This window comes from Leopardus geoffroyi, chromosome D4 (assembly GCF_018350155.1).
Source record: "Leopardus geoffroyi isolate Oge1 chromosome D4, O.geoffroyi_Oge1_pat1.0, whole genome shotgun sequence".
In the NCBI taxonomy this organism is placed as follows: domain Eukaryota; kingdom Metazoa; phylum Chordata; class Mammalia; order Carnivora; family Felidae; genus Leopardus; species Leopardus geoffroyi.
Window position 1 is genome coordinate 83,659,875 of NC_059342.1, and position 25,726 is coordinate 83,685,600.

Here is a 25,726-nt window from a genome sequence, read left to right on the forward strand (position 1 = left end):
TGGAAACTAATTGCAAAATTTATTCCAGGGCTGCAGGGGCTGGGGAGATTCTTAAGGGCACTTCTTGTTTTGGGGCTGTGGGTCTCTGGCCTTGGCAGGGGCACACATCACAGTGGGCAGGGGCAGGGACCAAGACAGGGCAGTGGAAGGCAGGGGAGCACGGATGCCCAGTCACCTCCCACTGGGCAGGCTCAGCACAAGCTGCAGTGGCAACGTGAAAGCAGGAAAAACAGTGGACGCCCAGCCCCGGACAGAGGACAGCTAAGGCCACTCCCTAGTGCCTGGCCCTGGACCGTGTCTTTCAGGACATAGGGCAGGAGGCCAGGGAGCCGAAGCCCAGCTTCAAGCGTTTGCAGCAAGGGACCCAAGGGGATGAGGCCAACAAGGGAGGGGCTTATCAGCAATGTCCCCAAGATGGAGACCCATACGCCCTCCTCAAGTTCACCCATATTCCCATACACAGACACTCTGGAGCCCATCACCCCTGACAGGGCACTCTGCTGTTCATCTGAGGAGGGGCAAGCAACAGCTCTTCTCCGGATTGAAGTGGGGGCTCAGAAACAGCGGTCTGGCACCGCCCATGGGGTACTTGGCATGCGGGTGTTTGGGGAGAAACCATGGGCTGTACTTGGTGCTAATACCCAAATCCCAGCCTCAATCCTCAACTCTGTCCGCTGCCCTGGACATACATACCTTTCAAGGAGCATCTGGAAAGAAACAAAACCCCTAAGCCCACAAACCTCTTGACTACAGCCTTGCAGATACATACCAGCCCGGGCTGGCCAACTGTGGGTGGGGGGAGAACGTGGAGTGTGCCAAGCTTCTCCTCTGGTGGGAGAGGGGCAGAAAGACGATTGTAGTGAAACTGTTTTCAGATAGCGTGTCAGAGTTTCCCCTGCAGAAGTCAGATGGGGTAGAAGGGCTAGGGAGGAGGTCTGTGTCCTAACCCGTCTCCCCGGAGCCCTCTAGGCCCCACAGCGCCTGCCCAATTTTGCAAACTCAGTTACCCCTAGTTTACAAAACAGAGGGCTTCCTTCCTGGTCTCTGGAAGGGGGTTCTGGAGACCCTCTCTTCTCCCCCAGTTGATGCCCGCTCAACCTCTCTCTGCTTCTGTTTCCTGGAGAGGGGGAAGGGATGACTTCTGACCCAAGGGACATGGAGGCCCGCCAGGGAATCCTGAACCTCCTCCCTGGACCTGTGCTCCGGATTCCGGACAGACAGCTGGGAGCAAGGGGAGGGGGAGGGGTGGTGAGCAGCTGCCTCCTTGGGACACTCGGAGTGGCAGGCAAGTGCCGGTGGGGCGGCCCTACCTCAGCCAGGCCCTGTCCACCCTCACCCACCTTCCCAAACACAGGGCTTCAGGGAGCCCAGGGGCAGGGGCTTACAGGGTGGGGGCTCCTGGATCGGCATAATAAAATAAACCATCTGGAGGGCCCCGGGGTTGGCTGGACCCCCACCCCGGCCCCGGGCCCAGCCCCACCCGGCCCAGGCTCAAGTCTGCTTGGCTTGCAGCATCTCGATGAGCAGGTTGTTGCGGGGCATCTCATTGCCTAGGTGCTTGTGGTACAGGTATTCCTTGGCCTGCATGCTCAGTGCCCGCACCTCCACCAGGCACAGCAGCAGCTGCTGGAACTTGTCCCCGCAGTGCGGGTAGTGGCACAGGGTGTAATCGAGCAAGGCGGCATTGGCCTTCTCCTGAGCATCCTTCACCAGGCTGTGGTTGTTCAGGAACTTCACATCTGCAAAGGGAGGAGCTCTGTCACGATCACCAGCCCATCACATCATCAACGGTCACTGGCAACATGAGCGCCAGCATCCCCATCAGCACCAAAGACAGGGGCGCTGCCACTGTCAACGACGCAGTCTTCCAATCGCCACGGCTGAGGAACACCGCCACCTTCATCAATCACCGATATTGACAGCCCCGGCTTTCTCCCAAACTCGGCCACTGCCACCATCATCAACCAAACTGCAGCCATTCCGGTCACTGCCATCATCGGCAGTCACCAACCCTGACCCCCGTCATTATCACAAACACGGCCACTGCCACCATCACCCACCCAACCACCATCACCTGTCACCATCATTACTGCCACTGTCGTCATCACATTGGTCATGATGAACGCCCTCATCGTCTCCAAAACCACACCAACATCACCAGCTGTATCCCTGGACGTGTTATTCAACTTCTCAATTTCCTACAGAACGGTGACAACAGCACCTAGTTCACAAGACCATTGAGAGAATTTGGGGACTTGACAGGTGGAAAATGCTTGGAGAACAGCATCTGGCACGTAACAAGACCAATTTGTTACCATTGCTATCTCTACTCTCACCCCACCATGAGCAACATCATCCCCATCGCCGGGTCAAAACCTTCCTGTCGCCATCATCCCCATCGTGGCCACCATCAGCCCCATCACCAGACAGGCACACTGTAATTGCAAGGGTCCCATCTCCCAGCCTCCAGGCACATGCACTGGTGGCCCTATTCTAGACAGCGACAGGCACTCCTGTGACCAATCAAGAAGCTCCAGAACCCCAAGGAGATTCTCTCCTGGGGCCCCTGGGGGGACACGGATGTTCACTGCAGCAGCATTTACGGAGGTGGCCTGGATGGCTGTGTGGTGGCCGCACCACAGGGAGTCCTGTGCAGTAGAAGTAATGGAGCAGACAGAAAAAATGGACAGATCTTTAAAAGCATAGGGCTAAGTGGAAAAAAAACAGAGAAGGAAGATCCAGAATGAGATCTACAAGACAGAGCCATCTACATAAGTTAAAAGTGCTTGTACAGAGTGTGCACTTTATGTGAGAACAGGGACAAAACAAGCAATCCAGGTTAAACGTGAAGGCATGGCTGCCTGTGGGAGGGACAGGAGGGCAGTCGGCTCTGCGTGGACCAGGGATCACCTGTGCCAGGGAAAGAGGGGTGTGACCAATGCCTCCTCCGCACCCAGTGGAGGTCCAGTGAAGACACAAAAAATAAAATGTCTCTGGAGTGAGGCCGATGGGGGTTCAAATCCTGGCCCCACCATTTAGGAGCAGTGGCTTTGTGCCCTGTCCCCTCCTGGCCTGCAAGGTCTTCTTTTGCTATGAAAGGGGCGTGCCCACCTTGCAGCGGCCGGAGCTTGGGTCTGGGGGCCTGCACAGGGGCCTAGGCCCCCAGGGGCACCCAGAGAGGGTCCCTTTCTTGTCACTAGAGTCCTCATCACTGCTTGGCAGGCCTCTTTCAGCTCCTGGGCAGCACCTCCAGCTGGTGACCTGCCTATTGGGTGAGGTTCAGCAGGAATCCACAGAACTGGTCCCCCATCCCCCAATCCAGCAGGGCCTTGCCTGGGATGTGGCGTCCAGTGGCTCAGAAAATGGTCATCCATCCACTTTCCCTCTGCCCCCATGACTACCAGCCCTACTGCTGCGGGGGAGTCGGGAGCCCAGCATGTGCAGCCCTTGGCCCTTCTAATCCCTCTTAACACCCACTGCGCCAGAAGGGCCTGATGCTCCTGGCAACCCTGATCCCCAGCCGCCCCCAGTGTGCCCGCTGAGGCCTATGTTGTCCAAAGTCGGATTTAGGGAAACCTGAGCTGGGCCCAGGGCGTATGGCAGGATCTGGCTCCAATCCTCCACCCCCATCCCTGGCCCCCTCATCTCCCTTCAGTAAGTGAGCCACAGTCATTTTCTTCCTCGCCTGCCCAGGATCGCCATTAGCCCATAAGGTGCCTCTGTGCCAATTAGAAAGAAGTTCCCTTTTGTCCACAGAGACTGTATGGCAAGGGGCACGCAAGCTGGATTTCAGCCCCTATTCACCCCCTGCCTAGGTGCCCTTGTGCAGTAAACAGCCTGTTCAACTGTACATTGCAGCCCTGCTCCTTAGCCTGGACTCCTCCAGATACACTCAAAGGTCATGGGAAGCTCCCACCCCCTCCAAAGCTGACCTCCTAGGCATAAGAGGTGACCATTGGCCCCATCTCTACCCCAACCTCTTTTCATCCCATAGGGTCCTGTCTACCTTCACCTCCCACCACTCCTGAGGCTGGGTAATTCTCCTGACATTGTCTTCTGACCTGGGGGTCCAGAGAAAAGTAGGGACCAGCTCAAGGCCACACGGCAGTAAGGGAGCCCAGAGGAAACATCTGGGGGTGGAGGAGGATGGGCTAGGATGCTGCAGTGGAGTCTGCAGTGGGAGGGGACTGGGAGGACCAGAGCCTTGGCTTTACCAGGATTTACTGTTCTCCACAGCCCCGGACCAGGGACAATGAGGTGGAGTGCAGGGGGTGGGTGCAGAGCAAGGACAGCTCTCAGGGACAGCCCCCATTCCTAGCTCTCTGCAGACTGGAGACCCCCACTGCCCCCATGTGGTGGGCTACAGGGCTGGGGGAGGGAAGCAGTCACCAGTTGAGCCCCAATGACTACAGTATAAGTGCATCCGGTTTCCCAGGCGCCCACTGGGCACCGTGCACTGGCTCAGTGAATCCCCACAGACACCCAGGCAGACAGGAAAGGGCATCCCCCAGGCGCAGGGACAGTGGGCTGAGCCTGGGACACCCAGGAGATGCCCGAGTCTGGATTCGAACCCAGGTCTGCTGGCTCCAAAGTCCAGTGGGTAAGCACAGGCAGGGTCAAGCTTGGACATGGGTTCCTGAGAGACTGGATGTGAAAACTTGACATTTCATCCAATCCAGGGGTCCTGTCCAAGGGCCCTCATCTCTGGGATCCTAGGTTTCCCCACAGGGTCGACTCTGGACTCCATACTCACCTTTCTCCTCACCCTGGAGGGAACCATTGCCAAGTCATATGCCGTCTCCCACCTCCCCGCGCCTCCATCTAAAGGGACTGCTGTGAAGACCCTGCGGGATGATGGGTGTGACAGAGCCACCACCCCACCAAACACCATGCCTTTCTCCCACTGGACACGGGAGCGGGGGTTACACAAACCTGGAGACACCCCCTTAACATGCCAGGGTTCCAATCCCAGCTCCACCACCAGCCCGGCGACCTTGGGCAAGGCCCTTCCCCTGAGCTGAGTTTCCTTGTCATCTGCAAAATGGGGCCAAACCAATCTCTGCCTCACAGGGCGCCCCAGGTCCAGACCTCATCTGTATGCCAGCTCTGGGCCCTGGGATGCCGCAGGTTGGAGACGGGTACATGGGAGAAAAGCCTGGCGTGCTCCCCACCAACCCCAGCCTGCGGTTCCAGTGATCCCAGAGGCGGAGGCTGGGAGGGGGGAGGTGGGAGGGAGCTGGGAGATGCTCCCCCCCCCCCCCCCCCCGCCTCAGAGAGCAGCCTGCTATAGCTCTGCGGAGCTGGGGGCCCCCCGGTTCTCAGAAAAGCCCCCTTTTCACGGTTTAATTGAATATTTGAATAATCCTTTCATTCCTGCGAGGCATAAAGAATGTTGTCCCAATCGCGGTGACTCAGGCAGGCGCCCCCGCGCACAATGGCCCCTCGAGTGGGGCTGCTATTCAGGCCGCCTTTTGTTGGCGCGGAGCAGTGGGGAAATTGCAAACGCTTGAGGGAACGCTGTTGCCGCCGCCTCAATGGAAGTCAGGAAATCGAATGTTAGGTCAATCCATTAAGCTTCGATTAAGTCCTCTGCGGAACAATGCCAGCCGGGCCCATCTTCATAAACACCGTGATCGCCAGGAGAGAGGCACTAATTTTAATTAAACCTCCTTACCTGCCTCCACGCTTGCAGGGAGACAGCTATTTAGACGCCAAATGGCACCCTTGTGCGGAGGCAGGCGGGAAGGAGGCGCTGAGTGGGCTGGAGGCGGGGTGCGGTGGGGGACAGTCGTCACAGGGGCTCGGGCTGCCCAGCCCAGGGAGCCACCGCCCCAAGGGTGACGCCCAGCACACCCGTTGGAGGTCTACGGGCAAGTGGCCATCCTCTCTGGGCTCCAGTTCCCTTGGGGACCTATTCCTGGTGGTCTGGGGCTGGAACAGGGGAGAAATCCCCTCCCACCTTCCCGACTCTGGGCAAATCTTCCCCCTCCTCTTGCCCAAACTTGTCTCCTTCACTCCAGCCCTGGGTCTAGCCTCTTGCAGGGCTCCGGGCTGCCACCTGCTATCCTGCTCCCAGGCTGCAGTTGGAAGGACCTTGCTAAAATGCAAATGTGATCATGTTACTTCAGCTGAAAAGCCTTCCCAAGGTAAGGGTCAAGGTACTTGGCCTGGCATTGGAGGCCTCACACAGCTCCGTCCCTGCCCAACCTCCCAGCCTCCTCTCCACCCCCCTCCCTGCCCCACAGTCACACCAGACTTTCAGGATTCCCCATCCCTTTGCACAAGCTCTGGCTTCCGTCTGGAATGCCCTTGCTGCTGCTTGCTTTGTTTCACCTAGAACACTCCTACTCATACCTCAAGGCCCAGCTCAGAGGCCCCTCTTCCTCCGAAAAGCCTTCCTTGATATCTTAGGTGGGGTTGGTTCCTTTTCTTTGGCCCAAATCTGATCACACTGGACTGCTCAGTCTCCTTCTGGAACCCGGAACCTGTCAGCCAACAGCCTCTGTGGCTTACCTGGCCTCCTCTCCCACTACCTTCCCAGGAGCTCAGGCAAGCCCAGGCACCGGGACCTCCTCCCCACCACCCATCCCAGACTCGGCCTCACTGGAGTTTGTTTCTGACTTGCTGGGCTGGGCATTTCCCCCACCCACCTCAGCCAGACCCTCATGCCTGTGACAAGGCACTGTGCCAGACACAGCACATGATAAAGGTGGAGACTGATTCATTCATTCACTTCATTCATTCCTTTGTTCATTTGCTCACTGATGGTAATGACAGTTAGAAGGAAAACAATACCCACACATTCCAAGGGGCCAGGCCACGCTCTGAGTACTTGGGGGGAATCCCCTCATTAAATCCTCATAGCAAATTAAGGATTATTACGACGGCCATCTTACAGATGGGAAAAATAGAGGCTCAGAGAGTGGGGTGACTTGCTCAAGGACACACAGCCAGAGTCCAGATTTAGAATCCAGGTGGTCCGGCCCCTCCAGCCTATGCCAACCAAGCACTGCAGACAGTCCCCATCTCCCAGGCCTCAGCCACCTCCTCTGGAAAGCAGGATGAAGGCTGGCAAGAAGGAGGGGCCAGCACTCATGCTTCTGAACTCAGCCGCTCACCTGGACCCAGGAAAAGAGGGCTGGGCTCAGCCTTGCTGTCCTTACACCCATACCAGGAGGAGTCCTGCATTAATCGCCTGGTAGAGGCCAGAGCCATGCTGGCCTAGCAGTCCCCAGCACCCAGGGCTTTGTTGGGAAGAAGGGCCGAGGCTGCAGGGGTGTGCCTCAGGCCGGAGACATAGTGCCCTCTCTGCAGGAAGGCCTGGCCAAGGAGACTGATGGCTGGCATCCCACCTTCCACCCACCCCTCCTCTGGACCTCCCCAGGGGCCTCTTGACGGTCAGGTCAAGAACTGTCACCTCACAACAGCCCCTACACCGCCGCAGATCTCTAAATCCCTCTTGCCTCCAATCTCCCATCACTCGCCAATTACAGATTCTTTATACAACATGACCCGTAAAAACCCACAAGCCTGGGGCGCCTGGGTGGCGCAGTCGGTTGAGCGTCCGACTTCAACCAGGTCACGATCTCACGGTCCGTGAGTTCGAGCCCCGCGTCGGGCTCTGGGCTGATGGCTCAGAGCCTGGAGCCTGTTTCCGATTCTGTGTCTCCCTCTCTCTCTGCACCTCCCCCGTTCATGCTCTGTCTCTCTCTGTCCCAAAAAATAAATAAACGTTGAAAAACCCACAAGCCTGTGAAAGTTCTTAGTCTGCACATGTGCGAAAACAAAGATACAGAAGCAAAGGCACCGACACGCACATACCTCCTGGGGTGTCCACACCCCCAACCACATGCAACCATGGCTTTGGCCTGAGCCAGTTCCCAGAGCCTGGCAGCTCACAAAGACAAGGCTTGGAAGCGGGTACCACTGTGGGGAGAAAGGAAGGGGCTTCCCCCAGCTGAATCCAGTCTGGCCTGGGCCCCTGAGGACCCTGCAAGGGCTCTAGGCCCCAGCTCCTCACTGGCAGCCCAAGATTCTGTCCCTACCCTGCACCTTAGCCGTCCCCTACCAACCTGTGTAGCCTTACAGATAAGCCCTCCAGCTACCCCCCTGCTGTGCTGGAGTCAGGAGACCAGTCCAGGCACCCAGCCACAGGGCCACAGCTTGAGCGCTGGGCTTCCCACAATCACAATCAACGCTTCATTAATCACCACCCCCCACCCAGCTGACTCCTTCTCCTTGGCTTCCCCAACTCCCCCCACCCACTCTTGAGCAGGCCCTCCCTCATTGACTGGGGCCGATGTCATCTGCCACAAAAATGACATCTGAATCCTGCCTCCTCCCCGAATGACAAAGCATTCATGCCCCTCTGTTCTGACCTTCCATCCCATCTATACCTCTGCTGAAAGATCTATCCCTCCGGCAAGCTCCTACTCATCCTCCAAAACCCTTCTCAGATGTCCCTCTTCCAGGAAGCCTTCTAGGCAGAGCCCTTGCTCCCCACATGGGGTTCCCCATCTGTCTGTCCCCATCCTGACAGTGACAGTGCTAGCTGAAGGCCTCTCCTGGACTGGGAGCCACCAGACAGCAAGGACATGTCTATGTTCACAGCATTGCTGGACACAGGGAAGACGCTGGAGATGGCTTGTTAGGTGAAGGAGGATGGCAGGCCAGCCTGAGGAGAGCCCAGAGGAGGGTGGAGGCTGGGTGGGTCCAGAAGGCAGTGAGAGGGAGGCACCTGACTTGGGGAGTAGGTCTGGTGAGCTGGGCTCACCCTCTGCCGCTTCTCTGCTTTATTTCCCTCCTTAGCACTGACCACAGTCTTCCAGGTGATATGTTCTATTAATCATTTCAGTGATTTCTGTATCTCACTAATCACATTGTGCTTATTGTCTCTCCCCCAAGAGAAGGTCAGCTCTGTGACAGTATGGATTTGGGATCTTTTCTGTTCTCTCCATGTCCCCAGTGCCTTGCAGAGTGCGGATGGTCAGCAAGTGTTTGTAGAATGAATAAGTGAGTGAGTGAGTGGGTAAAGGGTCTGGGCCCCAAGGAACCCAGAGCCAGAATGTGGACGCCCCCTAGAGCAGGGAATCAGGGAAAACAGGGAGCCTGGGATGGCAGCCAGGGAACAGAAGCTCCTGAAATCACACAGGTGTTTTCTGGAGGAGGGATGGGCACCTTTCTAGGGCAGCCAGACAGGACTTTACGAATTCTCAGAAAGAGTCCGTATCCCACACGGGCAAATCTTAGACATTGTCTTGGTCCTCTGTACTTTCACACAGAGAAACTGAGGCCCGGAGAGGAAACAGCCCCCATTTTAAGAGCCAGGCGCCGGGCCAGGTCCCTTCATACCCTTGTTCATGACACGAGGGGTCCGTGCCCCGCCAAGGCTGCCGGGGGCGCAGCCTCATGGAGGCCTCTCGACGCCTGGCCGGCCACCCGCCTGGCCCCCCGTGCCGCCCCGCGCCGGGCCTACTCACCGAGGCTGAAGAGGATGAGGAATTTGAGGCAGACGAACTCCTGGCGGTCCAGCTGCAGCGCGTGTAACTGCAGCACCAGCTCCTGCGCCCGCAGCACCAGGCTGTGCAGCAGGGAGCCCGCCTGGGCGGCCACCGCGGTCAGCTCCACCTGGACGGACAGACGTCAGCGTCGGTAGGCGCGGGCCACAGGACGGGCCAGGGGTTCCGCGGGCCTTGGGCGGGAGGCTCGATGAGGAACGGTGGGGGGAGGGGCGGGGCGGATGGGAGGCCCTGGGCGGGGTGGGCGGGAGTGCCCATCCTTGGCGCGCGGGGGGGGGGGGGGGGGGGGGGGGGGGGGAGGCAACATCTCCCCGCCCCCCAGGAGCCCTCCAAGCCCCAGTTCTCCCCACGCTGGGCCCAGCTTTCCCAGGTCTCCCCACGCTGCCAGGAGCTGAGGGCCTCGTGGCAGCAGAGCCAACACAGGGCAGGCGGGTGCAGGGGCAGAGCTGGTGGGTTCTTCGCACGCAAAGAGCTGCCACCAGGCCCATGGTACAAGCGGCTTTTGTGTTTGGGGTGATATCTGCAGCAAAGGCCACGAGGCCAGGTGTGGGGCAGGGTCGGGGAGGGTCCGCCTGGACGCACATGGGTTCGGCCACTGACTGCTCAGGGCCCCACACACGGCCACACGTGGACACCCAGACTGGGGATGTGGTCACACCTCAGCTCACGCTCGCTCACACATGCACACACCCGGACACACTCCCAGGGCGGTCTACCCACTTCATGAAGGGAACACGCACACACACACATGCCCTGGTATGGTCACATCACAAGGTAACACGACAGACACGTGCCCGTGTACGAGTCTCCACTGACATGGTGACAGGCACATCTCAACAACCACACATTTACCTGTGTGGAGATTTTGTACAATAAAATACAGGCACACACACACACACGCATACACATACACACACGCACACGCACACTGGACATCCCCATGGCCTTCAGACGCTTCAGCCCGCACACATGCTGACATGGGCCAGTACAAACACACTCACACCTCAGACTCTCCTCAGTGCATTCACAGGTGACCTTCAAGTCACACCCTTGGGACCAGCACTCCCTGGCCCTGGATGTCCCGAGATTCTCAGGATAAGAACTGAGCACGATGACTGAGGGCCTGGGTTACACATAGGGGATGGGGAGCAGGGCCTCAGCCTCCCCACCCCCCACCCCTAGGGGGCCTGGCGGCCCACTCTTGCTCCTGTGGCCGCCTCAGGACTGATGCTCCCTCCACCAGCCCAGGCCCTGGCATCAGCCCCTCTTCTTTTTCTCCCTCCTTCCCTCCACTTTTCCCACACCTCCTCCCCACAGTTGGGGGTCTTCCTCCTTGCATTGTCCCCTTCCAGGTCCCCAGCAGTACACAGTGGCCTCAATGCCCTCAGCCGCTATCTTGCCCTCTCCCTGGGCTTCCTCAGAAACAGCCTGCGTGAGCCCTTCTGCGCTTGAAACTCTCCAGTTGGTCCTGTTGAATCTCAGGAGTTCCCAGCTCGTACCCTAGTGCCCCTAATCCCTCGCTCTGGACAGAGGAGCAAATTCCTTTGCCCTTCCTTTGTTTATTCAGGATTTAGGGCCTGCAAGGTCTTGCCCACCCCAGCCTCCAGCAACCCCTCCAGGCTTACCTCTCACCTCACCCCGCCCACCACAGGGCTCCTGCCCCCCACCCCCATATACTGGCAGCCCCTGGTGGCTCAGCAGTTCTAAACGTCCCCCTGTACGCCTTTGCCCATGCTGTCCCCTCTGATGTGGTGTGGGTGAGGCTGATTCCCCCACAACCTTTTACTACCTGACCAACCCCTATTTGTTCTTCTAGACCCAGTGCCACCATCACCTCCTCCCTGACCTCCCCACATCCCTGAGATGCTTCCCAGGGGCTGCCTCCTGTCAAGGCCAGGGCCAGGGCAGGTCAGAGGGAGATCAGGCATGAACATGGGGGAAGGGCTGACATTTCGGCAGCCCAGGGCCAGCCCTGGAGAGGCCTACGATCTCTTCCGGGCTCAGAATTCTGGAAGTGCACATGAGGGCCTGGCACAGGGCACAGTAGGGTCTGGTCACCTCCTGCCCGGTGACCAGCAGGATGCTGCCCTCCTTGCCGTGTTGGATCTGGCGGTAGATGTGGTCGAATACCAGCAGCTCGCTCCAGCAGTTCTGTAGCAGGGTCATCTGGTCGGCCACCTGGAGGGAAGAGGCATATGCCGGTGCGGGGTCCAGCCAGGGACTTTCCCCTCACCCCTCCCTCTTCCAACTCATAATTCAGCAGCTCCCTTGGGTATGTGACCTGGGCAAGCTACTTAACCTGTCTGTGCCCTTTTTGCCTAGCTGCATGCTTCATCAAAGTGTGGCAAGGTTCTAGCAAAACAAACCAAAACCAAGGTTTAATGGGGGTGCTTAGAGCTCACATAGGCCGGGCTTCAGGCCCCAGCTCTGCTTCTACAAGTTGCATGACCTTAAGCAAATTCTATAGCCTTCTGAGCCTCTGTTTTCTCATCTGTAAAGTGGGCACAGTATTAGAAGGTGGTTCGGCACATGTTAGGTACTCAATAAGTATTGGTGAATGATGTTCATGAAAGTAATTTGTGAAGACGTCCTTCAAATGCAAGGGGAGATGATTAATTTCAACCTTGTGCCCATTTGGCCTGTGGCCGCATCTCTGGCAGCCTCAGTAGCTCAAAAAACAAGCCCTGAAGAGGAAACAGAGGGCTTCCCTGGGCCTTATCCACAACTTTCAGGCTTGTGAGAAGGAAGCGCCCTGCTGGCTCAAGATCTGGCCTGGAATGAGCAGGTGGCTGGCAATGGTCCATCTGAAGCAGGAACAGAAATACAAGGAGGGCAGATTCTGAACACCCAGGCTGTAGTCGGGCACCCAGCGAGAGGGCAGAGACTACCTCTGTGTGGGGTGTCCTTCCACCCTGGAGGGTCACCACATTCTAGCCTGGCAAGAAAGGACACTCATGACAATGGCAAATGGGACTCGGAACCATCGGATGCCAGAGCCAGATGGGCCCTCGGGGATCCCCAGGACAAAACCCATATTTTTTCAGATGAGAATCTACCACTTGGAGAAGGCGAGGGACTCTTTTGGGAGAGAGATAGAGCCAGGCCAGAGACATAACTGGCCTTCTCAGTCTACGACCCTCTACGGTGACAAAATACTGAGCTCTCCTGGGTGTCCAGACCTGCACGGGGCACTGCACGCCACCCTCAGAAGACACAGTATAGACTCCGGTGCCCCTCAGCATCTGCAGCTCATTAGCCCACCACCAGCTACATGGCAGGTGCTTCCCAGGTACCCTACCGGGCCCTGCCCTGTGATGAATGCAGACCGTGATAGCTATTAGTCTTTGCACTGCACCTCCACGAAGCTAGGGTGGTATAGCTGTTATCCCCAATCTATGGAAAAAGGACACCCAGAGAGGTCAAGCAACTCACCCAAGGTCACACTGCTCTGTCTGGCTCTAGATCTGTGCCCTAAACCACAAGGTATGGAAGAAGACTCACCCTGGCCACCCAGGAGTTCATGGCACTCTTGTTACCTCCCCCATAAAGCTCTCCCCAATCCTGTCCTCTGGATGTCACAACATTTGATGGCACCAATTCATGCCTCTGTCTTCCCCAATACCTGTGGGGTCTGGGAAGGCATGGCAGGCGTCCAGCTCATCTCTGGGCTCCCGGAGGACGGGTCGGTGAGCAGTTGATGCACAGATATGTGCTCCCAAGACAGGTACAGACAGCACAGAGAAACAGCCCCCAACTTGGGGGCCAGAGAGACCCAGGCCACCCCTGGCCTGAGGAGAACTGGCAATGCCTAATGAATAACTCTCTCTTCTGAGGGGTAGAAGCCTCCTTCTGCGACCCTCTGTCCCCGCCCCCTCCTGGGGGCAGCCTGGGGCCTGTCCTCAGGCCGAGGGCAAGAACAAGTGCAGGAAGAGTGGGGGAGCAGCTGGACACACAATCAGGCTCCCTTCGGCCTCACCTGCCTGACCCCACGTGCTAAGAACGAGAGGGAGGGCCTATCTCTGTCCTGCCCTGAGTCACCAGCCCCCCACCTTCCCTTGCTCATTTCATCTCTGTGTCAAGAACCCACATACCTGTCCCTTCCTCTCCTGGCAGAAAGTGCTTTCTAGACCCCCAGTACCATCAGAGTGAGGAGCCCAGCAGGGGGCCCCAGATCTCAGCCACCCCCGGCCCTGAACTGGAGGGGCCAGAAGAGATTGAGACTCAGGCAGGGCTGAATCACAGAGACATCTCTCCTATCTCTCCTCAAGAAATGGCCAATCCCTGGAGAACCACTGGCAGGAGTGGTTCCCCACTAGTTTTAAAGGAGGGAGGCAAGCCTTGGTGAGCACCTGTGGCCAGGCCCATTCCCAGCACACCCTGGACTCCTCACCTCTGTCCTGTCACCATTCTGTCATGTTATAGATAAGGAGACAGTGGCTTGCCTAAAGGAACCACAGGGATCTGGGCTCTGTTCAGATGCTCCTGACTGGGCTGGTCTTCTGGAGGTCCCCAGGAGGTCCTAAGGCCCAAGCAGAAGGTACCTGCCAGGGGGTCAACTGGCCTACCTTGGACAACCCAGTTGGAAGCAGAGTGGGAGGGAGGGCATGCAGGGCTGGGCTTGGCTCCCCCTCCCCATCGGGGCCCCTTTGCCTGGCTTGAAGGAACAGGGAGGGGGTGGGGAGGTGGGAAAGTGAGAGATAAGGGGGAGAATTAGGAGATAAGCAGGCTGAGCTTCGGGCACAAAGCAAGAGGGTCACAGTGACCCAGCTGGCCAAGCCCTGGGAGCAGACTCTGTACCCAGACCTCAGACCCCGGGAGTGGGGGCAGCCCTGCCTACGGGCTGATGGGCGGGGGTGGGGGTGGGGTGGGGTGGGGGGAGAGGCACAGGGCAGAGAGATGCAATATGGTGGCTAAGCTTTGGTGCCCTGTGCCCTCTGTTTGATTCCCAACTGAGCCACATATCCAACTCTGCCCTGATTTTCTGTTCTGAGAAACTGGAAAAATAAAATCCTCCCTCTTTTGGTTAGAGAAAACATATGAGCACAGGGGCATCAGTGGTGAAGGGCTCTGTGGACCCATGGTTGGCACTCCTGTGGATGCTGCCCCAGCCTGGGTTCCCATCTACCCCCAGCCAAATGGACTTTTCACTTGCTCTTCCTCTAGATGGACAGATGGACACATAAAGACACCAAACTCCGAATCGCTGCCCACACAGATGAATACACACACACACACACACACACACACACACACACTTCTCTTTATTTAAAAGAAAATCAGAAAGCTGTAGCTGCCAGCCCCTCTCCACAGGACAGCAGGTGGCTAAGAGGCTCACTTAACCAAAGAGGGTGGTTTCACCTTCCTTGGCTTTCTCCCTAAGCAAAGGTTCCTCCTCTGCCCTCAGACCTCCTTGCCACCCTGGGAACAAGGACATTTGCAGTCCCGGCCCTGGGGTCCCTCACTGGCCTGGTCTGTCTGCTCAGCCTACCAGCCACCCACCCCTCCTGCCGGTCTGTCATAAATCTTCCTGGAGCCTTGACACTTTGCAGCCTGCCCTGGAGAAGGGGTATTTATGGGTGCCGAGCTGACCTCCCTCCCAGCAGGCCCCCCTCTGGAGTCCCCTGGGGTCTGATCAGTCTGGCAGCCGAAGGCCAGCGGGCTCTGTAATTCTCCGGTGGCTGACATGCCACGGGCCAGCCATGGCGTTCTCTCAGCCGAGTGGTCGGCAGGCCATCGTTTGTCAGCCCGGGACTGACAGAGTTACTGCTGTTTAAACGAAACCATATATCAGAGCAGTTAAATCTGTTGCCAATCGGGGGCCTCCAAGCTGGATGTTGAGGAGTGAAGTGATGTCAAGATGGGTCATTAGGCACTCTTGGCCCTCCCCTCCCCCTCCCTGATTCCTATCTTGCAGCCTCCCGGCCTGTCTTTCCCGGGAACTGTCCAGAGAGGCTGAGTGCCCGGACCTACACCCTGCCCTCCACCGGGCAGCGGGTACAGGTGTTTCTGCTACCTTGCATCATACAAAGGGGCTTCATAAGCCCAGGGCAAGGCAGACCCCATCTGCTCCCAGAGGAACACTAGCGCTCAGAGGAGCTTGGGTGCAGTCTATCCCTTCTCATGCCTCCTGGCCGGGCCTGTGCACCTCCTGAGAGTATAGATTACACGGGGCAGCAGCCGAGGGGACAGAGGGGAGCTCCTATTCCTGCTAACCCGTGTGCCGTACCCTGTGGGAAATCTTTACCTGTCCTGGTTCACTGAATCCTTACAACCACCACCCCATGTGGAAGATGATATTTAAACTCCCCTTATTTTATAGATAAGGAAACCGAGGCCCAGAGTAGTAGTCACCTGCCCAAAGTCACACCTGTGGTAAGTGGCAGGGCTGACAGAGCTGGAACTTGAACACAGGCTTCTCTGATTCTGGTCTTTGTTACTAACTTCAGTGCCACTGTCAGATCTAACATTCCACAATTGTGTGAGATGGAAAAATAGAGACCAAGGGACATCTAAGCTGGGAAAGAGGAGGGATGAGGAGAACTGCAAGAGGGCATCAGCGCCCACAGCATCCCTACAGCTCAGCAAAGACCCCAGGCCTTCCCCTGGGCAGCGAGATGATATTAGCATCATAGAGGGGTGAGTGGCCTCTAGGGAGAGCTCCGGCTCTGTGGTAGGAGCCCTCTCTGACCCAGGATGTGGGGCCCCAGCCAGCTCTGGCAGGCCGTCTGTCACCTACTGCCAGAGGACCCACTTCTGGTCCAAGCTCTGCTTCTGACCCTGCCAACCTCTCCGGACACAGAGGGCCACCTGAAATCCCCTACCACATGACGCCTTTTCACATTCCTAGGCCTTACTCTATGCTGTTCCCCCTTCCTGGAATGTCCTCAACCTTGTCGGACTGCTTCCTGGAAAGGCAGAGATCAAAGAAACCTCTGATTTCCTTAGACAGAGTCAGTTTTCCCTCCTCCTGGGCCCCACCGTCCCCTCTGCATCGTTCTCAGAGCCCTCGGCAGCCTGTGTGGGCATCAGCTGTGTGTGTGTGTCTGTCTCCTCCAATAGCCTGGAGGCCTCCTGGGTCCAGTTCATTTCAATGTCCCCTGTGCCCAGCCCAAGTGCCCCACTCTCAGAGCTAGAGAGTCTGTTTCCTAAGATGTATGCTGCCTGGAGGTAGGGAGATGGTCACCCAAAAGGGAGTCCAGGGTCATTCAGCACCACTCCCACTTTTCTGCTTCCCCACCTCTGGCTTTGCAAACAGACACCAGCCAGGGCTCACTGGATCAGTAGGAAAGAAGTTCCACGTGGCTGATGAGAGGCCCTTTCATGGGCTGGGCTGGTACTTATTTGCAAGGCTCCTTTACAGAGGATGGTGACCATGGTTCATATTCCTGGGCACAATTCAGAGATTCTGGGAAGGGGAAGCAGGAAAGTTTGGACCACAGAGAAGCCAGAAGCAGGAAAAAACACTCAGCAAAGCTGGGACAAAAGCCCTTCCCATCCTGTGTGAAAAACCCCAAGAGACTAGGAAGGCGGCCAGAGGAAGTGCCCTGCCCCTGGATCCAGAGTTCTGGAAAGCCAGGAATGCTCCGCTCCTCCTCCCCTCTGCACAGGGGCCTCATGGGAAGTCTGGAGGAGAAGCTGGCAACCAACCCAAGGGTCCTGGGATCCTCATCCCCAACCAGGGCCTCCAGCCATAAGTGAGAGGCAGATGGGATTGTTCAAGGCCCTGCCTCTTGTCCCATCCATGTGGTTGGCCTAGATAGGGGGTAAGGGTGAGAAGTCCCACCCCGTGGCAGATACATGACACATCCCCAGACCCTCCATAGTGGAAGCAGTAATCATCACCACCAACTCTTGACTCCTGGAGTAACCCAGGCCCCCAGTCCCATGACACCTCAAGGGCTGACAGTGCCCACCTCCTATCTTATCCCGCCCTGTGCCCAGCCCAGGCAGGCAGTGCCCCCGGCCCATCCGGCCACATGCCCCTGGAGGAAGCCCAGGCGTCAGCACTGACAATGCTGCTCAAGGCTGCAGTGGCCCCAGCAGGGAGGGCAACAGGCCCTGCTGTTTACACCCCGCCCTGGAACAGCCAGTGGGGCTGGCCTGGGAAAGGCAAACACCGATAGGCCTGGACTAAAGACTGTCTATGCCCAGGCCAACGAGGGCTGGGCCTTGGCTGGGCTCGAGGGACCTCTGATATTCGCACCCTGATCACAGGGAGCCAGGGCACTAGAGGGGCAGCTCCCGGGCCTTGGGCCCATCAGAGCACCAGGCAGGATGACTGGGAAGTTCTCCCCTTGCTGGCCTCGGTCTCTCCTGCTGCTTTCTTGCTTACTTTAGCTGCAGGTACTCCAAACCAGGGGAAGGAAAGCCTTGCAGAAAAGGAAGGTGGTCTCCTCTGGGAAGATCGGTGACAGGCCCTGCAATCCACACCCCCCAGCTCCCCCTGCACACACAGACAGCCACTCGTGGGACCAACCATCATGCACAAGAGATGCAGGGACAGCAAGACCTTTCACCTTAGCTGGGAAGAAGAACATCCACAAGCACCCCAAACTCTGAGATACAAAGACCCCACCTATGACATTTGAGGCTGATAGGGATTGGTGGCCTCTCCAAATGGGAGGCCAGGATCAGTTGTCTCCTCTTCCAGACACTGGGCTGGGGCAGCCACAGACAGCTTCCAAAGGATTCAGCTAGTCTTTTGGGGGAGCTCAGGGTCTCAAAGAAAGAGAGATAAATGCCTACAGAGACCCGACCAGATGAGAAACAGAGACTGAAGGGGCTGGAGAAATAGACATACAGAGAGATAGCACACCAGGGAGTGAAAGACAACAGAAAGAGACAGAGGCAGAGACAAAAGAAGCAGAGTCTTGAGATAGAGACTCAAGAAACAGAGAAGGAAAGAGGGTGGGAGGGATGAAGGAGAGGGGGATAGGGGTAAGAAACACTCCTCAGTGTCCCCAGTGTGGCTTCCCTGTGCCCAGACACTGCCCAAAGCCAGTGGGCAGAACAGCTCCATCCAAGGGGTAACTGAGACTGAGACTAGGGCAGCCAAGAGGACACCCCAGCGGCGAGCCAGGCAGGAGGAGGGACTCACCTCCAGCTCCTTGAAGACCATGCACCTGCGTGCCCAGTCCACGATGGAGATGAAGGTCTGGTCAGCCATCCTGCATAGGAGGCTGAAGGCCGCAGGCTGGTCAGGGCGGCCCTTGGCCGGCTCCTGCAGGCAGCCCACAATGCGTGCCCGAACCTGGTCCTCGTCCGGCTCCAGCTGTAGCAGCTGCAGGATGAGCTCAGGCACACCAGGCCCTCCGGAGAAGGGCTCTGGGTAGCCATAGGGTGGCCCAGGCTGTGGGGGACTGGCATAGGGTTCTGGGTACTCAGACTTGATAGCACGGCCAGGGAAGGTGGGATAGAGGTAGCCAGCCAGTGGCCCGTGGGCACTGGGCACGGCCATGGGCAGTGCTGGGGCCCCAAAGTCGCCCAGTGGCCCAGCAGGTGGACCAGAGGCCAGGCCCTTGGGCTCAGGTGCATGCAGGCCAGGGGGCAGCATGTAGTCCGGTGGGGGAGGGGGTGGGGGAGGCACCCCCATTGGAGGGCCTGTCTCCAGCTTGAAGCCATTGGCTCGAATCTGTGCCTTCTTCTGCTGCTTCAGGGCTCGGTCCCGTTTGTACATGGGCCCAAACTTGTTCCGGCCACCCCGCATGCGGTCAGCACGCACAGCTGTGGGCAGAAGCAGAGGGTCAGACTCACCCCCTCCAAGTCTCCTGCCATAATGCCACACTCACGGATCTTTCCCAAACAGACCTGTGTCACTTCCCTGCTCAATAGCTTTCCATGGCTCCCACTGCCCACAGGTGAAATCAATCTCCCTTAGCACAGCATTCAAGGCCCTGTTTACCATTCCTGGGTCATCCCTTACAAGACCCCATGTTCTTTCCACTCCTCCTCATGTCTCTGCTCCTCTGCTTGGCACGGCTCCTTCTTCCTCCACCTTGCCTTTGATATTCCTTCTGCCTCAAACCCTTTCCTTCTCTCATGCCTGCCAAACACCCAGCCCCCAGGGCCACAACCTCCAGAAGTGTTCCTAGATTCATCCAGGCAGAATTCACTATCCTTGGCCCAGATGTCCTGCCTCTTGCCCACCCTCATCCTTCTGAGTGGTATCGGACCACGTGACTCAAACGGAGAGTTGCTGGCGACTCAAGAGTGGGTTCAGGGGCCTAGCACAAGGCTGAGCCGAGAGATGGTAGGTAACAGGAAGGAGACCCTAGTCAGCTTTATTCACAGCATCCAGTCCAGTCTCCAGGATCCAGCTGCTCCTGGACTCTGACTGCCTGTCTCTGGCAAACCCCTACTGCAAAATGACTCTGGCTTCCCCCACTGCCTTCAAGTATGAAGCTGAGTTTAGGGCTGGCCAGGGCTCTGTGCTAGGAGAAGGGACCTCCCCGGCTGACCAGATGTCCCTCCGTCTGGCCAAGAATGTGTCACCAGCCAGACCCAACAGGTGCATCTCTGCAGCTGCAGTGTGGCCCCAGCCCCTGCTCAGACAGGACCCCACCCTGGGCCCTGGGAGAAGGGAGACAGTAGGAGGCAGAGGGCGGTGCTCAGCAAGGAAGGTGTCTTGGGGGTCCACTCAGCCAATCTTCCTGCCACAGGGGTGCACAGGCCAGCTCTGCTCCCTCAGGCTCCGTCAGGGTGGTTTTGCTACTTGCAGCAACGAGCTCTCCTGACCAGTGAGGACCTGGAGCTGGGGATGTCGGGACATCCCCCTCACATCTAGGAGTCCTTCCTCTAGGTGGCAGAACGTGTGGTCAGCGGCTCTCAGGGCCACTAGGGGCTTCCACGTTGTTTAAAAACTTTAGCCAACAGCTGTCTGCTCGGCGCACAGCCCAGCTGGGGCCAGCAGGGTGGAAGCCTACGAGTGTCCACCCTCAGAAAGTTTGAGTTCTTCCTGCCGAAACGTTTTTCCTCCCCTCTGGACTGAGAGCCGGGAGGAAGGGATTGGGAAGGGAAGGATGGGCCTGGGTCCTGTGGGACCAATTGTTCCCCTTTCCCGCAACCTCTCAGGGCCCACCCAAGAACATGGTGGAAGGACTCTCATCCACCGAGTGAATGGCCTGAGTGAACCTTTTGGGTGGGCTGGCTGCGTGAAGCCTGATGATGGACAGATAGTAACCTAAGTGATGACGATGATAATAATAATAGTAATAACAATAACAACAACAACAATAACAATAATAATAGCATTTACTACGTGCTGGCTTTTCTGTACCATTCCCTCACACTGACTCTAGGAGGAAGACACTACTATCAGCTCTAGTTTTCAGATGGGGTATCTGCAGCTCAGAGAGGTTAAGAAACTTGCCCAGTGTCACTCAGCCTGTGAGTGGAGGCACTGGGACTTGAACTCTGGTAAAGGTGTTGGTCACCTTGGCTCTCACTGCTGTTGGGGGCTCAGTGGGGGTGTTGTAGGTCTCCCTGCAGAAGAGGAGCTCTGCGGGGCTCTGCCCTGTGCTGCCCCGGCTCTCAGAGGCTGCAGAAAGGGCCTGAGCCTCTCTATATCTCCTCGCCAGACAGAGCCGGCCACTTCTCACCCCTCCCCAGCAGAGATCGGGCTCTAGCGTCACAGTGAGGGGCCACCGGCCGGCTCCGGAAACTTTAAGAAGGCCACTCGTGCCCTCCTCTCACCGCTCCTAGCACCCGCACCCACAGACAGCGAGGTCAGCGGTCGGAGGCCCGCAGCGCGGCGCGCGCACCTTCCAGGCGCATCCCCACCGTCAGGCACTTCTGGAAGCGGCAGAAGGGACAGCGCTTGCGCTGCGTCTTGTCGATCTTGCAGCTCTGGCTCTCGGTGCACGTGTAGTGCTTGTTGTTCTGCACCGTGCGCTTGAAGAAGCCCTTGGGGAGAGCGGAGTCAGCGCGGGAGGCGGGCAGGCCGCGCGTCCCCTCCCCGGGGCCCGATTCCTTCTGTACCGCCCGGCAGGGCCTGCCCCCCCCCCCCCCCACCGCGTCCCACCGGCTCGCCCGCCGTCCGCGCGCCTAGCTAGCCCTGCCGGCCCGCAGCCCGCCGCCCGCTCACCTTGCAGCTCTCGCATGTGAGCAGCCCGTAGTGGTAGCCGGACACCTTGTCCCCACACACGGGGCACAGCTCATCCAGGTCCTCGTCGTACGAATAGTCCATGCCCGCGGCGTCCGCCTGCGGAGGAAGGAGGGGGTCACCGCGGGCGGGACGCGACCCGCAGCGCGGCAGACCTGGGGGCCGGGGGCCCGGCGCCCCCACGGCGCTGTCCCCCATTAGCGCGCGGGGGTCAAGGCCGCTCGTGGCAGGCCACCCATCGGAGCGCCCTGAGCAGCCCGCAGTGGGATGTGGCCGGGGCGGCCCCTGTTCGGCCTTTACCGACCCTGTCCCAGCGTTCCTGCCCCTCGTCCCTCCCCCCCCCCGCCCCCCGCCCGGGCCAGGGGCCCTCCCGGCGTGGTCTGCGTGGCGCCCGATCGGGGACCCTCGGATTCGGTGCGCTTGGATCCGGATTCGTTCGTCTGAGAACAAAACCCCGATTCTGAGAAAACGAGATGGGCTCGGCCGCGAGGGAGACACCAATGAACCCGGCCAGAGTGGGGCCGGAGTGTCCTGGGGAATCGGACAGGGACGAAGGAGGCAGAGACAGAGTCCGAGGGAGACAGAGAGATGGGCAGAGCGAAAGCGAGAGATACCGACCGACGCTGCCTAACGGAGCGAGCACCCTGGGGCGACAGAGACAACGAAAACCCGAGACTGACAGACACACTGATGCCGAGCGGAGAAAACCAGGGGGAGACGAGACAGACAGAGAGATAGGGAGCTAGAGAGAGAACGAAAGAGAGAGAGAGAGAGAGAGAGAGAGAGAGATCAAAGACACCGAGAGACAGAGGCCCAAGAGAAAACCTGGGAAAGGCAGATGCAGAGCCAGAGACACAGCGGTAGACGAGAGACAGCCCGAGACACCGAGAGGCAAGAGAAACCGGGAGAGAAGAAGGCAGAGAGGGGCGACAGAGACACCGAGAGAAAACCTGGAAAGACGGAGGCGCCCAGCAAGTGGGCCGGGGACGGGAAGACGCGCGGAACGCGGCCGGAGCCGGGAGCCCGAGCTCCGAGGCGTGGCCCCGCAGGGTCGGACCCCGCCAGGGGCTCGCGCCGGGAGAGGCGGAGAACGACGGCGCCGGGACTGAAAGCCCGAAAGCGCCGAGCCGCCGGGGGCCCCCGGGCCGGGAGGGAGACAAAGCCCGCGGCAGCGACGGCAACGGGAGGCGCAGCCCGTGCCGCCGAGGCCGAGACGTCGGGCGGAGGGAGGGCGCAGCCGAGACGCCGGGCGTGGAGTCGCAGGCCGGGCGCGAGACCTCGGGCGGAGACCTCCCGGGCTCCGGGGGGACCGAGCCCAAGGCGGGGGAGCGACCTCGGGCGGAGAGTCGAAGTCCCAAGGAGGGAAGTGCGCGGAGCCGGGGCCCAGGAAGCGAGAAGGGGCGCGACGGCGGCCGCGGCCCGCCCGGCGCCCACCTGGCGGCTCCTGCGAGCAGCAGCGCCCCGCGTCCCGCCCGCGCGGAGCCCCGCACCTCCTGGCCGCGCCGCCGCCGGTGATGAGCCGCACCCGGGCGCAGCGCCGCCTGCCCGCGATGACGGCCGATCGGGCCGGGGGCGGGGAGGCGGGGGCGCGGGGCCTCGGCGCCCCCCCCCACCACCCTGCCTCCCCGCCCCCCCGCCGCCTCCCGGGCCGCACCTGGGACCCGGGCCCCTCCGCCGCCAATGCGCGCTGCGCGAACCCGCCTCGCAGGGGCCAGGGGCCGGCTCCTCTATATCAGCGCGTGCGGTATCCGGGGGCGGAGGCCCGGCCCGCGCCCTCCCCCGCCACCTAGCCTGGCTAGCGCCTTTACCCTCACCCTCTCGGCCCCCCATTCCCAGCCCGGGCGCCTCGGAATCCGGGCAGGTGCTGAGAGCCGGGGAGCCTCGAGCCACCCAGGAGGCGAGCCTCTGTTTGCGAATCCAGCTTAGTCGTGGCAAGGACCACGCTGGGGGCGCTGGTCGTTTTGCAGCATGGAAGTGGGTAAGGGCAAACGTGGGGGTCCGTGGCCAAGGCACGGGTTCAAGGCTAGAAACCCGGTCTCGCCCTGGCCATGCCGTATTTCCTCACTGGAGACTTAGGCAAATCTACACACACACACACACACACACACACACACACTGGTCCTCAGTTTCCTTATCTGCGAAGTGGTAATGACGACTGGACTTCCGTAAGAGTGGGCATGCGGATGAACCGAAGTGGTGTTGGCAAAACGCATGCCTTAGCACTGAGGCAGCGTTTAGTAGTATCCAGCTGGGAGACCTTCCGCACGCCCTCTCTCCTCCGTGGGCCTCAGTTTGCTCTGCCAGAAATGGGAATCTTCCGAGGTCTGGCGAGGACCCGAAGCCACCGGGGGCGCGGGAGCTAGGAGAATAGAGGAACCCCTCCCCCATCCCATTCTGAGCCTTTTACCTGGGCTGGGGGAGGGGGTAAGGGAGTGCCCAGCATCCCCGGGGACAAAGGGGTCCCTGGGCTGCACCAGGCTGAGCACTTGCTCTGGGTGGGGAAAGTCTACCCCATTACTCATTTACCAGAGAAAGGCACCACCTCACATGTTGCCCCTGCCCTCTTTGCGGAGAAAAGTGTTGAGATCAGCAAGGCCAAAATGCCGGGTCTTCAAGGGGTGTGTGTGTGGGGGGGGGGGGGGGGGGCGGAGCGGGAAACCACAATTATGTACCCACAGGGATGCATCCGATCTGAAGGCTCTGGCCCTTGGCCTCGACTGACTTTGTCTGGGACCCTGACCTGAGCCGCCCCCACCACCCGGCTTCGGTTGGAGTTGGCACCTTGGTCCCGCGGGCTAGAGACCCCGCGCAGACCATTCCTCAGTCTTTCACCCCGTGGAATTAAGGACGGAATGGGTAGCCAGCCCACTTGCTGTGCAAACTCGGCCAGGTTCCTTTGCTTCTCTGAGCCTCAGTTTCTCCTCATGTAAAATGGAAACGTTTGGCCCTACAGAAGGGGTTCTGTGGTTTCTGTGAGATGCCATGGATGAATCTTGCTGAGGAAGGAGAGCCGCTGGGGTTTAGCTGCAGAATCTCCACATCTGACCCCTGAGAAACACTAGCGGCTGCCGGAGCTGGAGGCGTTCTGAGCTCCATCAGGGAGGGACCCTCAGAAAGAGGAAAACAGGAGTGGGCAGTGGAGGGTATGGAGGGGAAAGGCTAGGGTCTCCTGGACATTGTTGAAGAAGACCCAGGCAGTGTAAGCACAAGTCTGGGCTGGGGGACCCAGTGGTCTAGGGAGCTGGGCTCAGAGGCGGTTCTCCTCCTCTCCCTTCACCTTCCCCCCCTCCCCAGAGGTCACACTATTCACAGGTTGGGAGCCCTGAGGTTGAACGAGGCAGCACTGCACCCACCCCTCACGGCCCCAGGTGCCAGCTCAACATGTGGGGACTCACAGCCCCTCACCCACCTACCCAGGGAAGCACACATTGATCTGGATGGGCCACAGAACAGGGACTGACAGACAGAAGTGCGTTGGAGACAGACACGCAAATCCACAGAGACACACAAATACACAGGCAGGGAGACGCAGAGACCCAGAGACAGGCCCAGGGAACATGGACACGTTCGCAGACTGCTAGGCTTGGGCCAACACAGCGCTGTGAACGCTCGGCCACCAGTAGACAGCGGGACACCGCAGACGCCCATAGGGCCTGTCCCCACAGGCCTACTAGCTCCTCCCATTATCCGCCCGGGGAAGAAGAGGGGGTGGCATGATGGGAGGGCAGGTTTGGGGCGATCTCTGGCCCTTTCCCTACCCAGAGCTGCGGGCACCAGTCACTCAGCAGAGCAGGCAGTGGCCGGCCCAGGCCGCAGGGAGGCACTGAGGAGGGAGGCTGGCCATTAGAGGCCTGGGCCCAGGCCCTCACTTACGGAGCGGAAGGCGAGCTCTCAGGCCGGATGAGGGTGGACAGCGGGCACCAGGGGTCCGAGGGAAGACTCCGGCAGCCCAGGTGGGGCAGCGGTGACCGTGGGCACACAGGAACTCCTTCACGCCACGGCGGGCGGCAGGCGGACAGTAGGCTGGCCCTGTCCGTCCGTCCTCCTCCTCCCCGCCCTGGGCGGGGGGGCACCGGAGGCCCAATTGGTCTCTGCCCCCACGTGACTC

General features: G+C 59.2%; 1 protein-coding gene across 4 annotated transcripts; it reads right to left on the reverse strand.

The window, feature by feature from the left end:
* Nucleotides 1-25,726, reverse strand: NR5A1 (nuclear receptor subfamily 5 group A member 1). Of its 4 annotated transcripts, none has more exons than XM_045468255.1 (7): nt 25,492-25,726; nt 21,601-21,717; nt 21,278-21,419; nt 18,616-19,241; nt 11,577-11,696; nt 9,480-9,627; nt 1-1,739 (listed from the first exon to the last, which is right to left on the reverse strand). In XM_045468255.1, the coding sequence occupies exons 2-7, from the start codon at nt 21,700-21,702 to the stop codon at nt 1,492-1,494; spliced, it is 1,386 nt and encodes a 461-aa protein (XP_045324211.1). In that variant the 5' UTR covers nt 21,703-21,717; nt 25,492-25,726; the 3' UTR covers nt 1-1,491. The 4 variants fall into 4 exon arrangements, with proteins under 4 accessions (XP_045324211.1, XP_045324212.1, XP_045324214.1 ...); XM_045468256.1 differs by lacking the exon at nt 25,492-25,726 and adding an exon at nt 23,273-23,332; XM_045468258.1 differs by lacking the exon at nt 25,492-25,726 and adding an exon at nt 23,109-23,263.